At 44.5% G+C, this 25,553-nt stretch overlaps 1 protein-coding gene across 4 annotated transcripts in view; it reads right to left on the bottom strand.

The window, feature by feature from the left end:
- SYBU (syntabulin) overlaps positions 1 to 25,553 on the bottom strand; it is a 60,812-nt gene that overhangs the window by 18,410 nt on the left and 16,849 nt on the right. For all 4 annotated transcript variants that reach the window (XM_068237927.1, XM_068237928.1, XM_068237929.1 and 1 more), the window contains exons 4-5: positions 16,178 to 16,372; positions 1,156 to 1,179 (exon numbers count right to left, since the gene is read on the bottom strand). In XM_068237927.1, the coding sequence (XP_068094028.1) occupies positions 1,156 to 1,179; positions 16,178 to 16,372 (219 nt within the window). The remainder of the gene's footprint in view (positions 1 to 1,155; positions 1,180 to 16,177; positions 16,373 to 25,553) is intronic.

The following is a 25,553-nucleotide window of genomic DNA, read 5'->3' on the forward strand; positions in this document are numbered from 1 at the left end:
TTGAGTCTGGCTTTGCTATAATGACTCAGCTATAATGATTCCTGAGCAAAGCCAGCAGGGGGCAGGCTTGGACTTGAAGACAGCAAAGAACACAGTCTCAGCTATAATTATTCTGTAGCAAAGCCAGACCGACTGCTTAGTCGGGATTCTTATCTTAGAGGTGATAACAGGCAAATTAAACAGAGAACAATGTAACAAAGAGCAGATTAGGTGTTTACTGTCATGTTCCCACTGATTTATAAGGTAAAATACATGAGGTTGCTTCATCTCTGGTTCTCTTTAAATTTTAAGATTTTCGTGACAGAGGTCCTTTAACCTCTTGACGACCAGCTAACGCCGATTGGCGTAAACTGGTAGTCTGTGGGTTACCATGGAAACGGCCGCTCGATCGAGCGGCCTTTCCATGTCAGTTCACGGAGGGTGTCTCCGTGAACAGCCGGAGAGCCGCCGCTTGCGGCTCGCCGGCAAAATGTAAACAGGCGGGGAAGAAATCCCCGCTGTTTACATCATACGGCGCTGCTGCGCAGCAGCGCCGTAAGGCAGATCGGCGATCCCCGGCCTCTGATTGGCCGGGGATCGCCGCATTCTCATTCGCCAGCATCTGTTGTAGGCGGCGCAGGACGGATCTCCGTCCTGCGCTGCCCATAGGCGGAAGGGAAACGCCGGAGGGGGACGGAGGCGGAAAATGGCTGCGGAGGGGGGCTTTGAGAAGCCCCCCCGCCGAACGAACAGAGCCGGCGGCGATCAGACCCCCCCAGCAGGACATCCTCCTAGTGGGGAAAAAAGGGGGGGTAGTCTGATCGCCCTGGCTCACTCCTGATCGGTGCTGCGGGCTGGAGAGCCCAAGCAGCACCGATCATTGCAGGAAGCCCTGGTCGGCAAGTGGTTAAGGAATGGGGCACAGCTGGACATAGGAGGCACAAGGGGAGCATAGGTGGCATAAGGAGACACAGAGGGGGACAGATGACACCGAAAGGGACACGAGAGGCACAAAGGACAGAGATAGCACATTGTTCCGAATTAAGAACGGATTCAGTTTAAGATTGAACCTACAGTCCCCATCTCGTTCTTTAACCACCTGTAATTACTAGTAAAATTGTACACCCGGAACCTCCATCTCCTCAGTGAATAGCGGTATACAAGACATGGACTCACCTCGCATCTTGCAGGACTGAGGACCTGTGAGGGAGAGAGGGGGAGAGGGTCAGAATTACTGCAGAACTTCACAGGAAGTGAGGAGGGAGGAAGAGGGAGAGAATGCACACAGCACCCATCAGCACAGACGCTTACAACACACACAGGTTATCACGCCACCCATATAATATAGGCCTTATGCCTGGTACACACAATGACATTTTCTGGCAGACATAATGCCAGATCAATTATTTCCAACAAGTCCGATCTGATTGCTGATCGAATTTCCGTTCACTTCTATGGGGGGGGGGGGGGGGGAAAGCGATCTGAAAATGGATCATAAAAGATAGGACATGTAGGAAAATAGTAGATCTGGCAGAAAATCTTATCGTGTGTACCAGGCATTAGTGCTTGACCCATCTGCTGCAGCTGGTTTATCTCCCAGCGGACTCACAAAAAGCATGAGGGCTCACTCAGTAGCAGTGTTAGGGAGTCTAGCCCAAGGTCTCCTTACTGAATAGGTGCTGGCTTACTGAACAGGAAGAGCCAGGATAAGCTGTGGTAAGCTGTCACCCTGTGATCTGTACCTGCTGGAATGGTCCTTTAAAGGACAATTGAAGCAAGAGGGATATGAGGCTGACATTTATTTCCTTTTAAGCCTGGCTATCCTGCTGATCCTCTGCCTCTAAGGGCCCGTTTCCACTATCGCGAATCCGCATGCGTTGCCCGCATGCGGATTCGCACAGTCAGTACAAGTGGATGGGACTGTTTCCACTTGTGCGTTTCCCCGCACGTTTTTCTGTGCAGAAAAAAATCTGCAGGGTAGGGCCCTCAGAATTCGCCTGCGTGTGGAATGCAGGCGAATCGCACGCAATGTATTTAATAGGGAAATCGCTTGCGTTTTCCCCATGCGTTTTTTTGCCGCGATTTCGCATAGGTATTAATGTTAATTTACACAGGCAGTGACATGGTTAAATTCGCATACAGCCTTACCTATGCGAAATCGCATGCAAAATTCGATGATTCGCTGGCGATTCCGCAACGCTATAGTGGAAACGGGCCCTTATACATTTAGCCATAGACCCTGATTTCTATCTAATATGCAGATTAGATATTTCTGATATTGTCAGAACTGACAAGATTAGCTGCATGCTTGTTTCTGGTGCGATTCAGCCACTACTGCAGCCTAACAGCAGGGCAGCCAGGCAACTGGTATTGTTTAAAAGGAAATAAATATGGCAGTTTCCTTATTTATCTCACTGCAGTTGTCCTTTAAAGCACGCCTCAATTGAGACGGATATGGAGGCTGTCATTTTTTTTTTCTCTTTTTAAACAATGCAGATTTCCTGGCAGTCCTGCTGATGCTCTGCCTCTAATGCTTTTAGCCATACACACTGACGTCTGACTGGTTTTGTTGCATGCCTTTTTTCTGGTGCGTTTCAGACACTACTGCAGCCAAATAGATCAGCAGGACTGCCAGGTAACTGGCATTCTTTTAAAGGATATTTGAAGTGAGAGGTATATGGAGGCTGCCATATTTGTTTCCTTTTAAATAGAATTCCTGATAAAAATACATTAATTTTACCTTTCAGCTGTAGATATGGTCCATACGTCCAGAATCCCTGCAGAGCGCAGTGCTGGCACTAGTTTCTGTAAGTCTGGAAATGGTTGAGTGTCAGAGCTCCGCTCAGACACGCCCTTCAGACACGCCCCCTGTAGGACTGTGCAGCCCACTTCAGGCTTGCTGCTTATGCAGATAAACTGCATCACATGAGGCCAATTAACATATTTCAGGCAATTTACAAGCCATTGGAACAGGAGACAATCTTACATGATTATTTCCATTAACATGGAGTTATGCAGTACATTTCCAGTTAGTAGGGCAGCCCCCCAGGCTGAGAAGTCCTGCTGCTGTGCTAGATTTCCTGCTGAGAGTCCCCAGGGCTGAAACTTGGCTTCCCAAAACAAAAACAAAAAGTTTGAAGGATATAAAAATCCCCTCCACTGTCTTTCAAGATAAAATCTATTTTGGTGTTAGAATCCCACCCTTTCCCGCATCTGTGTGCTGGAGGTGGGGCCCCACCCACTTTATCCTGGCCAATCGAGTCCCCACCCACCTTATCCTGGCCAATCCGTACTCCGCCCAACCTCTCCTGACCAATCAGTGCCCTCTCCAGCCTTTCCTGACCTATTGGCTGACTTTAGTGACAACCTCACTTAAAATCTTTCAACAGTATATTAAAGCACAAGTTCAGCCAATGTATTTATCAGCACTGTCTCCTCCCCATCCCACTGGAAATAGTGCAGTATTATAAAAATAAATCCTAAATATCTTTATTAAGACGAGCTCAGCAACAATTAGTGGATTTAAAGGGTATCTATAGTGAGAGGGATATGGAGCAGTGTTCTCCCCAGGCTCTGTTAGCTGGGTACTCCACCCGGCTAGTTTTGGTGAGCACCCGGCTGTCATCAGCTGACCTCCTCTTATGCTTTAGGCAAAGTTACACACAGAAGCACTGGCCCTGCATTCTTTCAACTCCCCCACAGCTACTTTTTCATGCCACCTGGCTGTGGAGAACACTGTGGAGGCTAACATTAAATTGCCTGGCTGTCTTGCTGATCCTTTGCATCTAATATGTATAGCCATAGATCCAGAACAAGCAAATCAGATTTTCTGACCTTTTAAGCTGCATGCTTGTTTCAGACACTACTGCAGCCAAAGCAATAAACAGGATGCCAGGCAAAACTGTATTGTTCAAAAGGAAATTAATATGGCATCTTCTCACTACAGGTTCTCTTTAAAGGACAACTGAAGTGAGAAGAATATGAAGGCTATCGTATTTATTTCCTTTTAAACAATACCAGTTGCCTGGCTGTCCTGCTGATCTGTTTGGCTGCAGCAATGTCTGAATAACACCAGAAACAAGCATGCAGCTATTCCAGTCAGATCTGACAATAATGTCACAAACACCTGATATGCTACATGCTTGTTCAGGGGCAATGGCTAAACGCATTAGAGGCAGAGGATCAGCAGGACAGCCTGGCAACTGGTATTGCTTAAAAGGAAATATGGCAGCCTCCATATCCCTCTCATTTCAGGTGTCCTTTAAATCTCCAACCCTCCATGCCACAGTGTGTAGTGAGAGGTGTGGCCAACCTACCACTACCTAGCCTCAGAGTATGGAAGGAGGTGTGGCTTGCCTGCTGCTCCACCCTTCCTTCGCATCTCTGGATGGAGGTGGTGCAGGTCTCCCAGTGACAACTGCCCCATGATTGGCTGGCGGCTGCTCCCAACAAAATAAGGATATTTTAGGGGTCGTTTCTATATTTGTTACCGATGATGTAATGTCAGGAGGGCAAGGGTTAATAAAACCATTTGCGGAGATTGACCTTTGAATAGAATGTACAGGATTTTTAATGTTATTTTTTTTTAATGTTAGATGCTCCTGACTAGGCAAAAAAAAAAAAAAAATTAGATGCTCCTGAGGGCAAAAACCAGGGAACAAATTAAATCGTTATGATCACAAAGGATCGTTTAGGCCAGGGGAGCCCATTAGGTGAATCGCGAAGAGCTTCATGGTAGATCCCAACCCCACTACATTTTCCATTCTGTATATACAAGTGTGCTCCTAAAATTGTACATAGGTAGATCATTTTGACTTGATAATTTGTTAAAGTAGCTCACAAGCCGGAAAATAAATAAAAAATAAAAAAGGATTTGGCAATGTATCTTAAGGCTCATACACACATCAGACTATAGTCTTTTGAAAATGAAAGATCACAGACCAATCTTACCACCCTTCATGTAGTATGAGAGCCATACTCTACACAGTCTATTCTATGGAGATGAACTCCAGCATCTTGCAAAGATTTCTGTCTGATGTGCACACACAGATGCTGTACAGACACAAAAGATCAGTATTTGCAAAAGATCTGTTCCTGCCAAAAATCCATTCCTGCAAATTGCAATGATAGTCTATGAGATCTGCAGATCATCATACACACATGATTTAACTGACATTCATCTGCAGATCAAGCAATCATCCGCAGATCTGAAAATCCATCCTGGTGGATCTGATCTGCAGATGAATGTCAGTTAAATCATGTGTGTATGATGATCTGCAGATCTCATAGACTATGGGTATCATTCATAAAGAGGCTGTCGGTAGTGCGGGAAAACACCGTTCTTCTCCGCAACCGGTAATTAAGACTTCTGGGTGGTCATTCATAAAGAAGTTGCCTGTTGCGATACAAGTGCGGAGGTTTTCTGGAGGAAGCTGGCGGTAGCGTTGCGGAAGACATGCGGAAACATAAAAGCTGCCCGATTCCCTCCGTGCGCTCCTCTGTCTGATGCTGCTTGGGAGGTCCGTCCCATTCATTTACATGTAATCCGCCCGCCTATCGCTACTGTCGAGCAAGCGGTATTTTCCTTCCGGATAACGCTTGCTCTAATCTTTATGAATGGACGTGTTTGTAACTTTTTCTAGATTAATCTAGAAAAACTCCGCACAAGGCGGAAATGTATCGTTCTGTCAGCTTTTCATGCGGAAAGAGCCTTTATGAATGGGGATTATGCTGAGTGGTCGGTAAAGTCACCGGTATTAAGCATTTCTGCATGCGGAAATGCTTTATGAATGATAGCCTATGAATGCAATTTGCAGGAATGGATTTTTGGCAGGAACAGATTTTTTGCAGATACTGATCTTTTGTGTCTGTACAGCATCTGTGTGTGCAGCATCTTGCAAAGATTTTTTTCTGATGGGGAGTTCAGCTCCATAGAAAAGACTGTGAAGGTATGGCTCTCATACTACATGAAGGGTGGTAAGATTGGTCTGTGATCTTTCATTTTCAAAAGACTATAGTCTGATGTGTGTATGTGGCCTTAGAAACAGGCCCTGGATTCAAACATAGCATGTGGATTCCTATTGGCTTATTACCTGTGGAAAAAAAAACAAAAACCCAACAAACAAACCAACCAAAGTAACCACATGCTGCACAGGACAGGGAGAACATGGTTGCAGGATTTTGGACCAGTGCTAATCTGGTGTGTTCTGCAAACGCTGGAATTTGCAGAGTGATCACAATGTGTGTGTGAAGGGTGAATGGGGAACATTGTGACAGGAGTGTCTCTCCCTCTTCGTGACTCGTACAAACAAGGGCCGCTTCTACAGCAAAATATTTCCACAGCTCTGACAAATCTCTAGAGCGCTGCGCGGGGCGACCGTCCTGCCTGGATGGTATTTTCATTAGTTACACAGCACAACATTCCCTCCTAATGGAAAATCGCACGCAAGAGAGAGAGACAGAAAATGGACAGAGAGCTATTTATAAAAACTTCTGAGGAAAAAGATTGGCCAGTAAGCTGCGAAGTCTCATTCTGCAGCGTACAACCCGCTATTCACACATAGGTTATGGAGAGGCAGCCATTAAATCTTCCCTCGAAGGACATATTTCATGAAGACTGTCAAACTAAACGATCTGAAAGGGGAACTTCAGCCTAAACAAACATACTGTCATCAAGTTACATTAGTTATGTTAATTAGAATAGATAGGTAATATAATCTCTTACCCACCCTGTTTTAAAAGAACAGGCAAATGTTTGTGATTCATGGGGGCTGCCATCTTTGTCATGGGGCAGCCATCTTTTTGGTTGAAAGGAGGTGACAAGGAGCAGGAGACAGTCCCAACTGTCCTGTGTCCTGATCACCCCTCCCAGCTGCACACTCTAGGCTTCAAATGTCAAATTCAAAATTTAAAAAAAAAAAAAAAAAAAAATTGCACCAAAACAGCAGAACGAGAACAACAACACCAGAAATCCCATCATGCTTTGCACAGCATCAGGGGAAAAAAGCCCGGGCAGTTTTCTTCTGTGCAGCTAAAAATCAGGCTTGTATAAGAGAAACAAAGTTCTGATGCTGTGAAACTGTTAAAGAAACACAAAGCCTTTTCAGTGCTGCTGAGTGCCTAGATTTTTAGTCCGGAGGTTCACTTTAAGGCTGGAATAGGACAGGGTGTTTCTCAAATCCTGTTTTAGAAATGATCTGGTGTTCCTATTTCCTTTGCTTCGTTACAAATAACAGGTCAGAGGGATGCTCTGCTACTTTTTTTGTCCAAATTACTGGTTTTACCATTTTTGCAGGATAACTGATAAGGGACGGATACTCCCATGTTCCTTAAATGCATCCCTAATGAAGTGTACATTCCCTCCTTCCCAAGAGTGAATGCCATTGCAGTAAAGTGGCCGAGCTGTATGGGATGAGAAAATAAAAATATTCTGCATCCTGCCTTGTGCAGATTTATGAATCAGACAGAGAGAGAGAGAAAGAAATCAGAGTTGGGTAGAGTTCACATTTATCACAGAGAAAAGAAAAAAGGGAGCGCATCAACCAATCCCCCCCCCCCCCCACCCAGCGTTTTTTTTTGCATACAAAAATTAGTGTTCGTATGCAAGTTTGAATGCACCTTTTTAACCACAGGTAATGAAAGTCAATAGGAATTAGAATACAATTTGTAAATGTATGCATCAAGTAGCAATTTTTGTTGGAAGTATCAACAGGATTACCACCTAAACTGCTGTATAGTAAGACAACCACAAGATGTCACTGTATGTAAAAGGTGACAATGGTCTTTATGGGATTGTTATTTCCTGTGTGTTCCTCTGTTCTAAGTTAACTGCATTTTCTGATGGTGGTATATGATATCAGATATCTCTGCATGTATTGCTTCAGTAAAGAGTTCTAACTTGTTATACTGGGTGCCTATCTGCATGTACAGAACACTCTGCTCCAACACTTTTCACACTTGCAAAAAACGCAGATTTCAGGAGACGTTTGATACATTTACTTTCATAAGATCTGCAGGGAATGAGTTTTATTCACATTCGCAAAACCCATTTTAATAAGTGTAAACCCTGCCCTACAAATCCCGATCACACATGCGCAGAGTTTCTGGTCGTAAATTTCCAAACGTCAAAAATGAAATCTCAGATTGAAACCAGCCAAACATCCCTTGCTGTCAATTGTCAAAATGCATGCTACAAAGGACACCAATACATAAGAAAAAAAAAAAAAAAAAAATGAATTTCGAAGGACACAGAGGGTCTGTTAAAGACATTGGCAATCCAACACAGTGTGGACCCAGCTCTAACGTAAGAGTGCTATGGAGGCTGCCATATTTGTTTCCTTTTCAACATTACCAGTTGCTTGACAACCCTGCTGGTCTATTTGGCTGCAGTAGTGTCTGAATCATACCAGAAACAAGCATGCAGCTAATCTTGTCAGTTCTGACAGTAATGTCACAAATGTCTGATCTGCATATGCTTGTTCAGGGTCTATGGCATGAAGTATTAGAGGCAGAGGATCAGCAGGACAATCAGGCATTGCTTAAAATGAAATAAATATGGCAGCCTCCATACAACTAACTTTAATGACATGCAGTACAAGCCTCTAGTGATAAAATGTTATATGGATCTTTGTGCTGTAATGAAGTTTCCCTTTAAAAAGTCCATTTGTGACATCATGGTACGGCTTTCATGTCATTTGCAGGTTTTTTTTTTTAACAGACAACCTCTAGATGTGACCTCCCTGTTGTGGCAATGTATGGCAACATGATGCTGCTTACCCTTCACATGTGGTAGCATAGTTGTATTTGTGTTTATTTATATTGTCTACCCCAGGAATCCACCCCTCCCACAACGCAAAGGCCCCTTTAAGAAGCAGTGACACCTCGCTGGTGGAAGTGACTGATCAGTGCTGGGGGCGTCGGCACATCGCAGGTGTGAGAATGTTCCAGAGTCGCATCCCATCCTGTTAGTATTCTGCCAGGCAAATCTGCGCTGCAGTTGCCATGGAAACAGTCTGGAATGGGGCTGAATATAAAATTGCACGTACGAAGCACAAACAGCTACAACAGCGTCCCTGAAAATACAGCAGGCAGCTCTGCCTGGACTGAAGGCGACATCAGGGCCCACAGCTCTGGTGATCACTTATCGATCAGAGATGGATTGATTAGTAGTGAGTGGTGTATATCGTTGTCCTACTCTGTCAGATTTCAGCATAAATCTGACTAAATGATCTGATTCTTCGGACGATCGATTCTACAATTTGATCGCAATATTGTTTGCTTGCCCACTAATGGAAGTAAAGCGGCTATCCAGTTTGATCAGATTAAAGGTCTCCATTAACGGTACAATTCTTCCTTCTGATTAGTTTGGATCATTCAAATCCCATTGAAAGATTGAATCTGAAGGCAATTATTGATCGTTTCAATTAACAGAATGATTTAAGAATATTTTACATTCCGATTCAATCATAACATTTAAACTTTCGGATTGATATGGTTTCCTTTTCCAATTGACCAAAGAATCGTTTCACACAGATTTGTGCCACATGCGCAGTTTTCAATATAATTTGATCATAAAAATTGCGTTGAAAGATCAAATCTAAAGGAAAAAAATTGTACCGTGAATGGGCACCTTAATGGAATTGACCCAAACACAGATTGATTTGATTTTACCATCAAATAGGAGAATTCATTGTCCAAAGAATTGTATTGTTGATGGTCACTTTAAGGGCTTGTTCATAGGATGATAAATAAGCGCAGGCAGTTTTAGAAATCGCTCTAAAAGTGCTCGTGCGATGATTTCCTATGAGACTGTTCACATTTGAGGGTTTTGTACCATTTTCTAAGCGTTTTGGCTCAATAGAAGGTAGAGAAATCGCAAACAGTTTGAGAAAGAAAAAAAAAACAAAAAAACACTGTATTGCAATTTCCCGCTTTTAGGACTAAATACATTGTATTTATTCATTTCCGGGTCAAAGTTCACTGGTAATGTTTAATTTAATCTGTCAGCAAAAGCGCTTAGAAAAGCACTTTTCTAAGTGCAAAGCGCTTTTGAAAACGTTCTATTAAAAAAAAAAAAAAAAAAAAATCAGCGATTGTGCTGGTGATTTATAATATAAACAGGGCCAAAAAAAAAAAAAAAAAAAAAAAAAAACACAGCACAATTGTTCTGAAAATGCTACGTGTAGCAATTTTGCTATCGCAATGCAGTGTGAATGCTCGCATAGGGAGACATTGACGCTAGTGCAATCACTGCAGAATCGCTAATCAAAGTACTGTGTTGCCATTGATCAATACGCTGTCTGAATTGTCAGAGTAGGAGCCACTTGATTAGCTGATGCTTAATCATTGTTACAGTATCAGGTTGGAAGTCCGGACACTGGCCACTTCCTGCACCACAGACTGTCGCTGCTATAGGCTGCAGTCTTCACAGAGCTCAGTCTGTGCTCCGCCTCCCTACAACCTGAACATGAGAACGATTCAAGCAGCAGCAACCACGCCCATAACGCCTAAAACTAAAGGGGCCCATACACTGGCCGATCGATCAAAACCGATCTATTTCAAATCAGTTGGCCAATCAACCGATCGATGGCCAATTTCAATGGATTTCCATCGAACTGGCAGGGTGGAAAATCTAGGTCGATCTGATGATATTGCTTATTATTTTGCATTGGCCCTAATGGAAATCTGAAGGCAAAAAAAATGCCATCAGATCGAATGTCAATAGCTTTCAAACTGAAATCTCTTGGAATTCTATCCTAGTAAAAAATGTTCTAAAAACACATCAGATAGATAAGAAATCCATCTGATGATCTATCTGCTGCTAATCTGACGAGTGTATGGGCCCCTTTAGCAGGTCTGTCTATAGTACAGATGCTGAGATTTGCAACAATGTACCCAGGCTCTTACTATCATCTCTTCAAGTACTTAAAGAGAAACCATAACCAGTAGCTGATACCCCCTTTTACATGAGAAATCATTCCTTTTCACAAACGGATCCTCAGGGGGCTCTGTATGGCTGATATTGTGGTGAAACCCCTCCCACGGGAAACAGTGAGGGACCATGGTCCTGGCAGTTTCCTGTCTGTGAACCTCGTTGCATTGTGGGAAATGGCTGTTTCCAACTGCCAAGGAAAAAAAAAAAAAAAAAAAAAAAAAAAAACAGCAGCAGCTACTTCCACTGACATCACCTACCAGCAGTAAAAATGTCACCATGTGATAAATGTCAGAAGGTAAATCAGGGAGAGAAAAACTTTTTGGGCAAACACTGACTTAATAATTTATACATAATTATTGTAAAAATGAAGCACTTTTATTATATTAATTTTCACTGAAGTTCCTCTTTAATCTATTCTCGTCAACTGCTGACCAGGCTCCACCTCCTGCAGATACAGGAAGTCATATCCTCCCGACAAACTGCGTAAATCGCTGCCTCACCTCCTACATTGTAAGCTGCTAATGGCACAGTGCTCTCCTCTATAGTTTCCTGTAATTGCTTCATGCTTTTTGACTGGAAAGTGTACTGGTTAAGGGCTCCGCCTCCAACACAGGCGACCTGGGTTCAAATCTTGTCTCTTCCTGTTCAGTAGGCCAGCGCCCATTGAGTGAGAAGACCTTGGGCAAGACTCTCTAACACTGCTACTGCCTACTGAACGCACCCTTATGGCTGCAGCTCTGGTGCTTTGAGTCTGCCAGGAGAAAAGCAAGATAAATGTTCCATCTGGTGTTTGTTAGATAGTATCTGCAGGTAGCATATTGGACAATTTCACCTCCATTGCTTTGTATGTGAAATGCAGGCACTTTTTTTGCATTTCACATGCAGACCCAATGCCAATATCAGACGTGTTATGCAATAAAATGCAGCCGACCATCTGATTTTTCTCACAGCAAATAGTGGATGAAAAATTAGCATTATGTGGAAACTACCTCATCATTAGCAGGTTTCTAATTCCGAAAACAAGAAATCAGAATTAAGCCTTAAAGCGGACCCAAACCAAACATTTTTCTTTTATTCAAAATATTTAGTTGCACCACTCTGACACATACAAAGATAAATAAACACTCCTTCAAGCCTATGAGCATTTCAGTGCATGCTTTTCACACTTCTCTTTTCATAACTAGGGTTGTACTGGGGCAGCCATTAGCAATTCCTCCATTGCCGGACACCATCTACTCCACCAGTTTGCTGGATTATTTCCTGGCAAAATGAAAGGAAGGGAGGGGTTCCTCCAATAAATGCAAAATATTTTATATTTGTCATCATGCAGCTGAAAAAAGGCTGCCATTTGTTAGAATTTAGAAAAAAGATTTTATTTCTAAAATCTTGTATTTATAATTTGGATCCACTTTAAGATATGTGCACACACTGGGGAGAGCCCATTAAGGGCCACTTCAGCAGGAAATCTAGCAGGTGTACAGGAGCGCCCTTAACATTTCCTAAAGATCTAGCACAGGGGTCCCCAAACATTTTTGGTCAAGGGCCGAAGTCAACATACTTCAGACTGCTGGGGGGCCGGAACATACATAAACTGTTGTGGTAAAACATTGAATCTAGGTATTGGTATTGATTTCCCCCAGTCATGCCCGGAGGAGAACTCCCAGCAGCAGCCACGTCTTTGTGCAACAGGCAGCTGGACAGCAGTCACCTGATGCAGAATTGGATAGGAAGCCAGTGAATGACTGCTCACTGGCTTCTACAGTATGTAGATGGGTGGTGCCAGCACTGCTATTCTATATGCAGGCAACCCATATTTAAAAAAGGTACAGTGGGCCAAATCTATAAGTTATACATTTGGTGTTTGGGGGGGGCCAGTGAAAAAGCCTCAGGGAGCCGCATTCGGCCCACGGCCTTAGTTTTAAGACCACTGATCTAGCATATTGGATCTTAAGCGATCCATCTAACCGACCACAGAACTCTAAATTGCCTGTGAAGTTCCTGAAAGCAACAGTCCTTCATACACCATGTGACCAGCTTTAGGGACACAGGATGATCAGACCTCATCTCTCCTCTAACAACACATGAGCCAAGCGCTTGTTACATCCACAGACCCCGGCATCTTGTGCCGGCACCAGGAGCTGCAGTTTTCAGAGTTTGGAGTATTTTCAGCAGCTGGAGAAGTCAGGAGACAGAGAAGCTCTATAATTATGGTTTCCAAACACCGCTCTGATCTATGGGCGGATCTGTATTCAAACCACTCCAGGAATCCTAAGGAGCAACACCCACCAAAAAAGTAAAAAAAACACAAATGTGTTCTCATATAAAATATGTAAAGTACAGACATTCCTGTAACTGTTTTTCTGTAATTTCCCTGCAGAAGCCACTGGTAGAGAGTAATATAGCTGCAGGAGAACAAGATTCTAAGAAAGAGAAGTGATTCTGCTCCTGCTGCTGACACCCAGAGCTACAAACTAGCATCAGACATCGTGATTCAGTGTTGTCAGCTGGGTACTAGCAGTTTAATGGCATCTTAAAGAGAAACTCCGACCAAGAATTGAACTTAATCCCAATCAGTAGCTGATACCCCTTTTACATGAGAAATCTATTCCTTTTCACAAACAGACCATCAGGGGGCGCAGTAGGACTGATATTGTGGTGAAACCCCTCCCACAAGAAGCTCTGAGTACTAAGGTACTTCTGGCAGTTTCCTGTCTGTGAACCGTGTTGCCTTGTGGAAAATAGCTGTTTCCAACTGCCAAAACAGCATACAGCAGCTACATCACTTGCCAGCAGTAAAAATGTCACCATGTGATAAATGTCAGAATATAAATCAAGGATTTAAAATATTTTACAATGGGAAAACACTGACTAAGGGCCCGTTCAGACTACAAAATGCGGACCGCAACGCATGCGGACCGCAACGCGTACGAACGCACGCATGTCCGCGTTCGTATGCGTTGCGTGGCTGATCCCATCACTGAAAACTGAATGGGACAGCCGCGCGTTTTTGTAAAATCTGCGTGCAGCATGCGTTCCCGGACCGCACAGGTCCGGAACGCATGCTGTGTGAACATCAGACATTGCACTCTATGCAATGTCTGATGTCCTGCGTGTCGGCCCCCCCGCACGCGTTTCCAAAACGCATATGGAAACGCGTGTAGTGTGAACGGGCCCTAAATCATTTACACATAATTATTGTAAAAATGAAGCAGTTTTTTGTTACATTATTTTCACTGGAGTTCCTCTAAGTGAGAAAAATATGGAGGCTGCCATATTAAGTTCTTTTTAAATAATACCAGTTTTCTGTCTGTCCTGCTGATCTATTTGGCTGCAGGAGTGTCTGAATCACACCAGAAACAAGCATGCATCTAATCTTATCAGATCTGACAGTGTCAGAAACACCTGATCTTCTGCATGCTTGTTCACGGGCTATGGCCATAAGTAAGAGTCTGGGGATCAGCAGGGCCTCCAGGCAACTGGTATTGCTTAAAGAGAAACTCCAACCTAGAATTGAACTTTATCCCAATCAGTAGCTGATACCCCCTTTTACATGAGAAATATAATGATTTTCACAAACAGACCATCAGGGGGCGCTGTGTGACTGATTTTGTGCTGAAACCCCTCCCACAAGAAGCTCTGGGCAAACTGCCACAATGTAACAATGTTCACAGCTGTCTCTAACAGCCAAACAGCTAGGAGCAGCTACATAACCTGCCCACAGTAACAATGTCACCATGTGAATCTGGGAGAGAAAAGATTTTACAATGAGCAAACACTGACTAAATCATTTATACATAATTATGATAAAAAAAAATGAAGCATTTTTTTTACTACATTATTTTCACTGGAGTTCCTCTTTAAAAGAAAATAAACATGGCAGCCTCCATATCCCTTTTGCTTCAGTTATCCTTCAACTGTCATTGCTAGGAATTATGGGATGTGTAGTTCTAGGTCCAACAAGCCGATTGCGAGTCAGGCAGCTTCAGCCTCTTGCAGTAGCCCTGCTACTAGTATAGTGCACTAGGAATAGAATGCTGCTGTCAGAAAAAAGGCTATTTTAAGCATCCCAATTTTTTTTCTAGTTTGATAGTAAACCTAATTTAAAGGGCATGAGGAAGGTGCAAGTCAACTGGACACGGATTTAACAACTGGTTACATTTCTATAAAGCGGGGTCACCACAGGCAAACAAACTAGTTGGCTATTGAAAAATGCATCAAATAAACATCCAGACTTATATTCACACATGTTGATGTATTTCAATCTCAGACATGCTATGTGCATACATGTAAGAGGGGAGGAGTAAGGGCCTGTTTCCACTACACACAGATTGGATGCAGAAAAACTGACTCCAATGAATGCCTATGGGAAAATCTGCATCAGAAAAAAAAAAAAAAATTGCGTTTAGTAGAAACAGGCCCATAGGCATTCATTGGAGTCAGTTTCTCTGCATCCAATCTGCGTGTAGTGGAACTAGGCCCTTAGGGAAAGGGAGAGGAGAAGGTTGAGGAAGGGCGAGGGAGAGGAGAAGGTTGAGGAAGGGCGAGGGAGAGGAGAAGGTTGAGGAAGGGCGAGGGAGAGGAGAAGGTTGAGGATAGGGCGAGGGAGAGGAGAAGGTTGAGGATAGGGCGAGGGAGAGGAGAAGGTTGAGGATAGGGCGAGGGAGAGGAGAAGGTTGAGGATAGGGCGAGGGAGAGGAGAAGGTTGAGGATAGGGCGAGGGAGAGGAGAAGGTTGAGGATAGGGCGAGGGAGAGGAGAAGGTTGAGGATAGGGCGAGGGAGAGGAGAAGGTTGAGGATAGGGCGAGGGAGAGGAGAAGGTTGAGGATAGGGCGAGGGAGAGGAGAAGGTTGAGGATAGGGCGAGGGAGAGGAGAAGGTTGAGGATAGGGCGAGGGAGAGGAGAAGGTTGAGGATAGGGCGAGGGAGAGGAGAAGGTTGAGGATAGGGCGAGGGAGAGGAGAAGGTTGAGGATAGGGCGAGGGAGAGGAGAAGGTTGAGGATAGGGCGAGGGAGAGGAGAAGGTTGAGGATAGGGCGAGGGAGAGGAGAAGGTTGAGGATAGGGCGAGGGAGAGGAGAAGGTTGAGGATAGGGCGAGGGAGAGGAGAAGGTTGAGGATAGGGCGAGGGAGAGGAGAAGGTTGAGGATAGGGCGAGGGAGAGGAGAAGGTTGAGGATAGGGCGAGGGAGAGGAGAAGGTTGAGGATAGGGCGAGGGAGAGGAGAAGGTTGAGGATAGGGTCTATACCACAGAGGATGTGGACAGTTACCTGTCTTTAGCTGGCCGCTCTTCGGCTCCTTCTTGCATCTGCCAGGCTGAACGTTGCCGTCGGTATAAGCATTGGAGCTCCGCTTGTGGCTGTAATCATTCTCACTTCCTGTACAAAATCCCATCGGGCTCATCCCAGAGTCAGATGGGGTCTTAACTGGGGAAACAGACTGACTGCTGGGACATCCAGTGTCATCTACAATGTAAAAAAACGAAAAAAGTATTTAATAAATGAAAATCCTGTGTCATGTGTCCTGTACACAGCACCACTCTCCCCCCACAGCACTGCTGGTGTGACATGAGCTCAGCCAATCAAATTAATTATCACTTTGCAATACAATCCTGGATATGATATGCAGCTTGTTGCACAATGTATTTTATATTCAGTGCAATGCAGGAGGAGTGTCAGGACATATATCCAAGAGGTTACTGCTGTCTATGTCACCCCCCCCCCCCCCCCAGGCACACACCCCCTCCCCCCTTCTGTCCTGCAGCTCCTGAGAACACATGATTTTGTATAGCACCAACATCTTCCACTGTACAGTATAGAGTATATAGTCTTGTTACGAATGGTCCCTCCAAGGGGCTCACAATCTAACCTCCACAACAGGAATATGTCCACTGTAGTCTAAGGCCAATTTATGGGGGAGCCAGTTAGCTTACCTGTAGGTTATGGGGAAGTGAGAGAAAACCTGGAGTGCCTGGAGGAAACCCACTCCGACATGGGGAGAAAATTCAGGCTTGGAGCACACTAGGCAGTGCAGAGCTTTTCTGCATTTTTGTTTTCTTGCTGCGTTATTGTTGCATTTTTGTATGCGTTTGTGTTTCCCATTTGCAGTTTTATTAATTTCCATAATTAATGGAGTTAAATACAGTAACTTTTTGTAAAAATCACATTCCTCTGTCTCTATTGAGATACATTATGTGCATTTTACATGCTTTTTTTTTTTTTTTTTTTTTTTTTTTTTTTTGTAGGCAGCAAGTTGTGCATTTTCAAAAATGGACAATATAAAAAAAACGCACATATATGCATTTTTGACACATGGCCGATAAACTCTCAGCCGCAAAAATGTAAGCGTTTTTCCGCAACGCTATCATTTCTGCCTAATGTGTTCCCACGACCAGCGAGAGACACCAATACAAGTTTCAGTAGGGGGGGGGGGGGGGGGGAAGGGGATACAAATGTGTTGAAGCGACCGAGCAGGGATGCTCCATAGCTCTGCATCACAAAGGCTGCCCAGAATGCCAACTGGTAAAGGGAGGAGAGAGACTAATACGAAAATGTCCAGCAGGGAATAAGTCACTGGTGGAGGGGAAGCAAGGGACATGTGACACTATGCATATGACCCCATCGGCGTACTCTACCCAGGGCCGCGTTTTTGTGCATTGTGGTGCGGCGTGGGTATTGCACTACAAACACATACCTCAAGTATAAAACCGGCCTGAACAAGCATGCAGCAGATCAGGTGTTTGATTGGATTTGCCACTTGCTTGTTTCAGACACTACTCATGCATGAAAGATCAGCAGGATAGCCAGGGAACTGGCATGGTTTAAAAAGGAAATTATGGCAGCTCCATATCCCTCTTTCTTCAGGAGTCCTTTAAAAGACAACTGAAGTGAGGGATATGGAGGCTGCCATATGCATTTCCTTTTAAAGGGGCACTACAGTGAAAAACTGTAAACTGTAAACATATACAAATAAGAAGTCAATTTTTTTTCCAGAGTAAAATGAGACATAAATTACTTCTCTCTCTCCTATGTTGCTGTCACTTACAGTAGGTTGTAGAAATCTGACAGAAGCGACAGGTTTTGGACTAGTCCATCTCTTTACAGGGGATTCTATGGGATATATTTTCAAAAGCACTTAGGGCTCGTTTCCGCTATCGCGAATCCGCATGCGTCCAACGCATGCGGATTCGCACATGTAATGCAAGTGGACGGGCCTGTTTCCACTATAGCGTTGAGGTGCGTTTTTTCAGCAGTGAAAAAAAACGCACAAAAGAGCCGCAGAATTCGCCTGCGAGTGGAATGCATGCAAATCGCATGCAATGTATTTAATAGGGAAATTGCATGCAGTTTCCCCATGCGTTTTTTGCCACGAATTTGCATAGGTACCAATGTAAATTCACACAGGCAGTTACATGGTTAAAAAAACCGCATCTACCCTCACCTATGCGAATTCGCGGCAAAACCGCATGGGGAATCGCATCCGCATGCGATTTCATCAGCGGTGGAATCCAGGCGATTCCGCACTGCAATAGTGGAAACGAGCCCTTAGTAAATGGCAGTTGCTCTGTCCAACTGCCAAAAGACTGTGTAGAGAGCAGGGAAGCTGTCCAGCATCATTGTTTAAATTCTTTTTAGGGAATATCTTTATAAAGAATTAAAGCCTTGCTGAGAATCCCCTATGAAGAGATGGACTAGTCCAAAACCTGTCACTTCTGTCAGATTTCTACTATCTACTGTAAGTGACAGCATTATAGGAGAAAATTATGGAAGAAACTTATTTGTATAGGTTTTTAGATCTTTTACAGTTTTTCGCTGTAGTGCCCCTTTAAGTAATACTAGTTGCCTGGCTGTCCTGCTGATCCTCTGCCTCTAATACTTTTAGCAGTTAGACCCTGAACAAGCATGCAGCAGATCAGGCGTTTGACATTTTCAGATCTGACAAGATTAGCTGCATGCTTGTCTCTGGTGTGATTCAGACACTACTGCAGCCAAATAGACCAGCAGGGCTGCCAGGCAATTGGTATGGTTTAAAAGGAAATAAAATACAGCAGCCTCCATATACCTCTCATACTTCAGGTGTCCTTTAAGGAGATTTATGTGACAATTTAATGGAGGGTGATTCCACAGAGAGGAGTCAGTGAGCAGAATCCGTCACAGGGCTAGGGACACGTTCCTATCCAAATATCAGGAATGCCAGAGGAGGCTGGAAGGGTCAGAGCTATTCAGAGAGAGATTCATTTGTTTTGTGTAAAATTCTGACTGTTTCTATTGCACAATTCCTTCTCTATGGAAACAAAATATGTGGTAAAAAACACGAAGGCTCTGAGGAGAGGATTAGGGAAACCTGCACATCTAAACACCCCTCACAGCTCTGCCATTTATCTGCTTGTCTTCGCGCTCGCCTGCTTCAACTTCCAAAAGACATTTTCCAGAGCGGGAAGAGACACAAAGTATGACTGTGCAGAAGGAAGCCGCAGCGTGGTCCCAGTGGAGCAGCCCTGCCCGCCACAGAGGAGGAACATTCTCACCGGGTCATGTGGCTCTAACAGCCAGAGACGTGAGAGAGAATACCGATCCCCAGCATGCCACAGAGCAGGAACACCCTCACCGGGTCATGTGGCTCTAACAGCCAGCGACATGTGAGAGAATACCGATCCCCAGCATGCCACAGAGGAGGAACATGCTCACCGGGTCATGTGGCTCTAACAGTCGGAGCCGTGAGAGAGAATACCGATCCACAGAGCAGAACATTCTTACCGGGTCATGTGGCTCTAACATCCAGAGACGTGTGAGAGAATACTGATCCCCAGCATGCCACAGAGGAGGAACACCCTCACCGGGTCATGTGGCTCTAACAGCCAGCCAGAGACATGTGAGAGAAAACCGATCCCCAGCATGCCACAGAGGAGGAACATGCTCACCGGGTCATGTGGCTCTAACAGCCAGAGACGTGAGAGAGAATACCGATCCCTAGCATGCCACAGAGGAGGAACACCCTCACCGGGTCATGTGGCTCTAACAGCCAGAGACGTGTGAGAGAATACCGATCCCTAGCATGCCACAGAGGAGGAACACCCTCACCGGGTCATGTGGCTCTAACAGCCAGAGACGTGTGAGAGAATACCGATCCCTAGCATGCCACAGAGGAGGAACACCCTCACCGGGTCATGTGGCTCTAACAGCCCAGAGACGTGTGAGAGAATACCGATCCCTAGCATGCCACAGAGGAGGAACACCCTCACCGGGTCATGTGGCTCTAACAGCCAGAGACGTGTGAGAGAATACCGATCCCCAGCATGCCACAGCAAATTGAGGAGACGGGCAGGCAGCAACCATCCCAAACCCAACTGTAAAAATGTATATAGAGTGAAGCATAACAAATGACTGTTTGACCTGTCTTGTGATCCTTTAGTTCTGCTAAAATTGTGGGCTACCTGTGCAGTAGTTATTTAAAGGGGGGAAAAAAAAACAAAAAAAAAAAACCCCACCCTTTGGGGGATACTTAGGGAGGGGGAAGCCTCAGGGTCCCAATGAGGCTTCCCTGTCCTCTGAAGCTTGGGGCAATCCAGCGCTGGCTCCCCCGGAAGTCCCTTGACAAATCCTGACAAGTAGTGCGCAGGCAATGATTTGGAGGCTGCCAAAGGTTTTTCTTTTTAAGCACTACCAGTTGCCTGGCTGTCCTGCTGATCCTCGGCCTCTAATACTTTCAGCCATAGACCCTAAACAAGCATGCAGCAGATCAGATGTTTCTGACATAATTGTCAGATCTGACAAGATTAGCTGCATGCTTGTTTCTGGTGTGATTGAGACACTACTGCAGCCAAATAGATCAGCAGGGCTGCCAGGCAACTGGTATTGTTTAAAAGGAAATAAAAGTGGCAGCCTCCACCTACCTATCGCTTCAGGTTTCCTTTAATGTTTTTTTTACAGAGGGACAATGTCCCAATCTTGTTTGTTAACTGGGGACTAACTGGACTATACCGTAATACTTTATGTTCTATTTATACCATGAAACATTCATGATTATAGCTTTGTCAGTATACTTCATATTTTTTTTTTAAGTAGTTTATATTACTCTATGAATTATTGCTGGTTTTACAGTCTTAGATGTACCGTATATACTCAAATACAAGTCGACCTTGTGTATAAGTCGACTCCAATATTCAACCCTCTTAACTTGTAATTTATTGACTCAAGTATAAGTCTACCCAGTAAAGTTAATGGCTGCACTTTGGGCTCAGGAGAGGTTAATGACTGCACTACATACCGTATTGCAGCCATTAACCCTTCTTGCCCCTTAAGTGCAGCCAATACCTCCTCCAGGCCACTAAGTGTTGCAATTATTCACTCCTTTTTATGTAGCCCAGTATTTCCCCCCTGCCACTTTCCTTGTTAATTGAGGAAAGGTCAGTCCTGGATACAACACAGTATCACTTACCACAGAGTAAATTGCTGCAAATGGGAAGGTCATTATTAGTACTCACATTACTCAGTGTTGCCTGTGACTCGAGTATAAGTCGACCCCTATACTTTCATGAAGTGAATCTAACCTAAATTTCTAGACTTATAAGCGAGTATATACAGTATATGTTAACTAATGGTATATTTATGATAATCCTAAAACCGAACCAAACTGATTACGGTATTTGGCAGGGATGGCCAACCTTGGCACTCTCAAGTCCCATGAGGCATTGCAATACTCTGACAGCTCTAAGCATAACTCGAGGAGGCAGAGGCATGATAGGATTTGTAGTTTTGTCACAGCTGGAGTGCCAAGGTTAGCCATCACTGGTATATGGGGTGTTACCAATATACACATGATAACATATCAGTAATGTGAATAAGTGGGTGTTATTTTACATGCATAAATATTTGTTCTAGGCACTGTATTGACCTGAGGAAGCAGGCTAGTACCCGTGAAACGTGTTTATTTTGTGTTTTGAATAAATACTATTCCAGTACTACTGAGATCGATCTATCCACCCACACATACTTACACTTGGGCACCTCCATCCTTACGAGTACCTGTATAAAAGGCTTTCTTAGGGCTTTAAGCACTATGGAAAAGTTGTATAAATAATAAAACTGCTTTAACATGAGGTAAAACGAAAATGCTGTGAATAAATATTTTAAGAAGATCACAAAGGGCAGCAAGCAGTTGTGTTGATTTTCCGGAGCAGTGAACAAGGTGTACCCAGAGAGCTTCCGAAGAGGCGGCCTCTGGAACAGCAGTGAGGGCAGCCAGATGCGCTGGCAGAATGTTTTCCATTGCTGACATGTGAGCCTCGTGGCTGCACTCCAGACAGGGAGGAAGGGAGAGGGGTGGCTGCGCGGTCACATGGAGGGGAGAGGCGCACGCTGTACAGAAACACACGCTGTACAGAAACACACAGGCTAAAGTTCACACAGACAGATAGGAGGGCCGTGAGGTGAGCCCTGATAACTGCACAGAGTGTCCTGTCCCTGTCATTGGTTATGAGGCTGCATACTTTTCTATGGGCCTCAACACTGTACACAGCAATGGCGTAGCAATAAGGTATGCAGAGGTTGTCAATGCACCGGGGCCCCCTGGACCAGAGGGACCCTTTTTCATCCATCTCATTAACTTTTCATTGGTGCTATGTATGTATTTGTACTTGCATTGCTGGGTGTCATGATTTAATTTTGGCTCTTGCTGGTCAGTAAGCCAGCACCTATTTAGTAGGAGACCTTGGGCAAGTCTTCATAACACTGCTACTGCCTATAGAGCACGTCCTAGTGCAGGCATGGGCAAACGCGGCCCTCCAGCTGTTAAGGAACTACAAATCCCACAATGCATTTGCCTTTATGAGTCATGACTGCGGCTGTCAGACTCCTGCAATGCATTGTGGGACTTGTAGTTCCTTAACAGCTGGAGGGCCAAGTTTGCCCATGCCTGTCCTAGTGGCTACAGCTCTGGCACTTTGAGTCAGCCAGGAAACCGGCACAATATAAATGTTCTGTGTCTACAGTGCATTGAACTTCTCATTTATACATGTTCCCCAAGATTTGTTTTGTACTATATACACAGTGCTACGGAAGATGCGGATGCTAAAATAATGACAAATAATCCACCATTACCTAATGCCAGTACACACGATGCAATTTTACATCAGATTGATGGTTGAATCAACTATTTCCGACAGGTCATTGTTTTTTCTGATTGAATTTGTCGACCGCCAACCTATCGCAAAAATGCATTGTGTGTACCAGGCATTTTATAACCAAACATACAATACCCTGAACACTGTATGCTAGGGCTGCACAATTAATCGTAAAAAAAAAAAAAAAAAAAAAAATTGAAATTGCGATTTGGGTCACGAAGATTTTTTTTACTACACACATTTTTTCTGCGTCCCGCCCATTAATATAACTACAGCATAACTCACCTTCTGATCCAGTCCTCTGTAGCCTCTTCCTACTTACTCTCCCAGACGTCATCGCATTGGTAACAGCGTCCCCTGTGATGACATAACCACAGGTCATCACAGAGGGCGCTGGTATTAAAGCAAGGGACGGCTGGGAGAGGAAGATAGAAGCTGCCGTTGTCATTCCGGAAGGTAATTCGTTGTTACTATACCCACTATCCCCCGCCGCTACACCTACACTGCCTGGCTACCTACACTGGAGGCACCTACCTAGCTTACCTATACTAGTGGCAATGATACTAGCTAGCTACCATACTGTAGACACTTACCTAGCTAACCTATACTGGGGCACCTACTTAGCTAACCTTTACCAGGGGGAAACTATACCATTACTGGCTACCTATACTGGAGACACCTACCTAGCTAACGTATACTGGGGCAACTACCTGGCTAAACTATACCGGGGCATTGTGAATTTAGTGCTCAAGCTTGATTTTAAGAAAAATCGAAAAAGCGCCATTTTTTGACAGAAACAAAATATAAAGTTGCAATTCAATTTTTTCCTAAAACATGCAGGTCTACTGTATGCACTACACGGCACACTAAACACACTATTAGAGTGCCTTGTACAGCCGTCTTATAGGAGCACAGGCTGCAGTGTGCAGAAAGTTTGCCCAGAGTAATTATTTACATTAGTGAAAGGTTTTAGCTCTCCTAATATTTGTCTTGTTCCCTGCTGAAAGGATTGGCTGCCTGCGGCTTATATAACACACCGCTGGCAGTGACAGCATCCAATGCCATTTATTCCCAAGCAAGGAATACAGCAGCTGACATTTTAATATACACCAGTTGCCCAACTGTCAGGTTTATCTGATTAGAATTATTTCAACTGGAACCAGCATGCAGGCCAGAAAAAAAAAAAAAAAAAAAAAAAAGGGGGGGGAAGTCAGCACCTAAAGTGTACCCAAGGTGCCCCCCCCCCCCCCCCAATCAACCCCCGAAGGTGGAAACATGTAGCTTGTTGTCAATCTTGAGGGGAAGGGAGGAGGGGTATTCCCTGCATAAACACCCACTAGGGGGCATTACTGGGGCACTTCTCCAGCTGCCATTTGGCAGCACTGCCTCTCCCTGGCCACTCCCCACAGGTCATGAAAACGCAAGTAAGCCATTGCAGGCCACAGGAGCGGCAGGGATTGCAGCTACCTGACCAGCCCCCTGGATCAGATAGCATTGGTTTTTCTACTGGTTCACTTTAATGATTACCACAATTTAAAGGAGCCCCATCGTGAAAAAACGTAGGCAGTTGGACTGGCCCAAAACCTGTTGGTTCTGTCAGATTTTGTCTCCTCATGGGGGATTCTCAGGTTTTTCAACAGCATTTCCTGAGCAGCAGTTGCAAAGTAGAACTGACAAAATAGTGTGCAAGTGAGTAAAGAGGCTGGCATCTATTTTGGCAGTTAAACTGCTGTTCAGGAAATGCTGTTGAAAACGAAGAAAATCCTGAGAATCCCCCATGAGGAGATGGACTGGCCCAAAACCTGTCGGTTGTCAGTTTTAACGGCTTACGTTTTTGTGATAGTGGTCCTTTAAATACTCTATGAAAATCAAAAGTAGAAAAACGGAACTTTCATTCAGTTTTAGCGATTGAAAGCCGATAGGCAAAGTTTCTTTTTTTCTAATCTTTATTGATCGCGCAAGGGCAGGAGCCGCAGACGATGAATAGCAGCTCATCTAAATGACGCACTGAGTGATACAAAGTTACAGCTGAACTGGCTTGTGCTGCACGGTGCTGGGGACAGCATGTCGTGATGCTCCAAGTAAGGAATCGGAGAGCCTTCTCATCTCAGGTTCTCTGTAAGCTTTAACCTTTGCCGATTTATTGCACAACATACTGTAGCAGGTTAAAAGCAGGATTATCCACCAGGCAACCTAGGCAGGTGCTTGGGGCCCAGTAGGAGTCAAGAGGTCCACCTGCCACCTTCTTTGACCACTGCAGCTTACCAAAAGGACAAGGGGGCCCCAATTCTACCTCGACTAGGGCGCCATTACATCTTAATCCATCTCTGAATATGTTGACACTCAAGTATAATATAGTACTGTAACAGTAATATAAAAAGGATAAAGCGGCAAGAGTGAGCCGAAAGGAAGGATGAGACCAGAGAGGGAAAAAAGACAAAGGCTATCATTCATGAAAGTGCTGTCGGTATGGAGAATCAGTGCGGGAAAACACCATTGGCAGTGTTTTAGACTTCTGGCTGCTG

The sequence above is a fragment of the Hyperolius riggenbachi genome, chromosome 5 (assembly GCF_040937935.1).
Source record: "Hyperolius riggenbachi isolate aHypRig1 chromosome 5, aHypRig1.pri, whole genome shotgun sequence".
NCBI lineage: Eukaryota > Metazoa > Chordata > Amphibia > Anura > Hyperoliidae > Hyperolius > Hyperolius riggenbachi.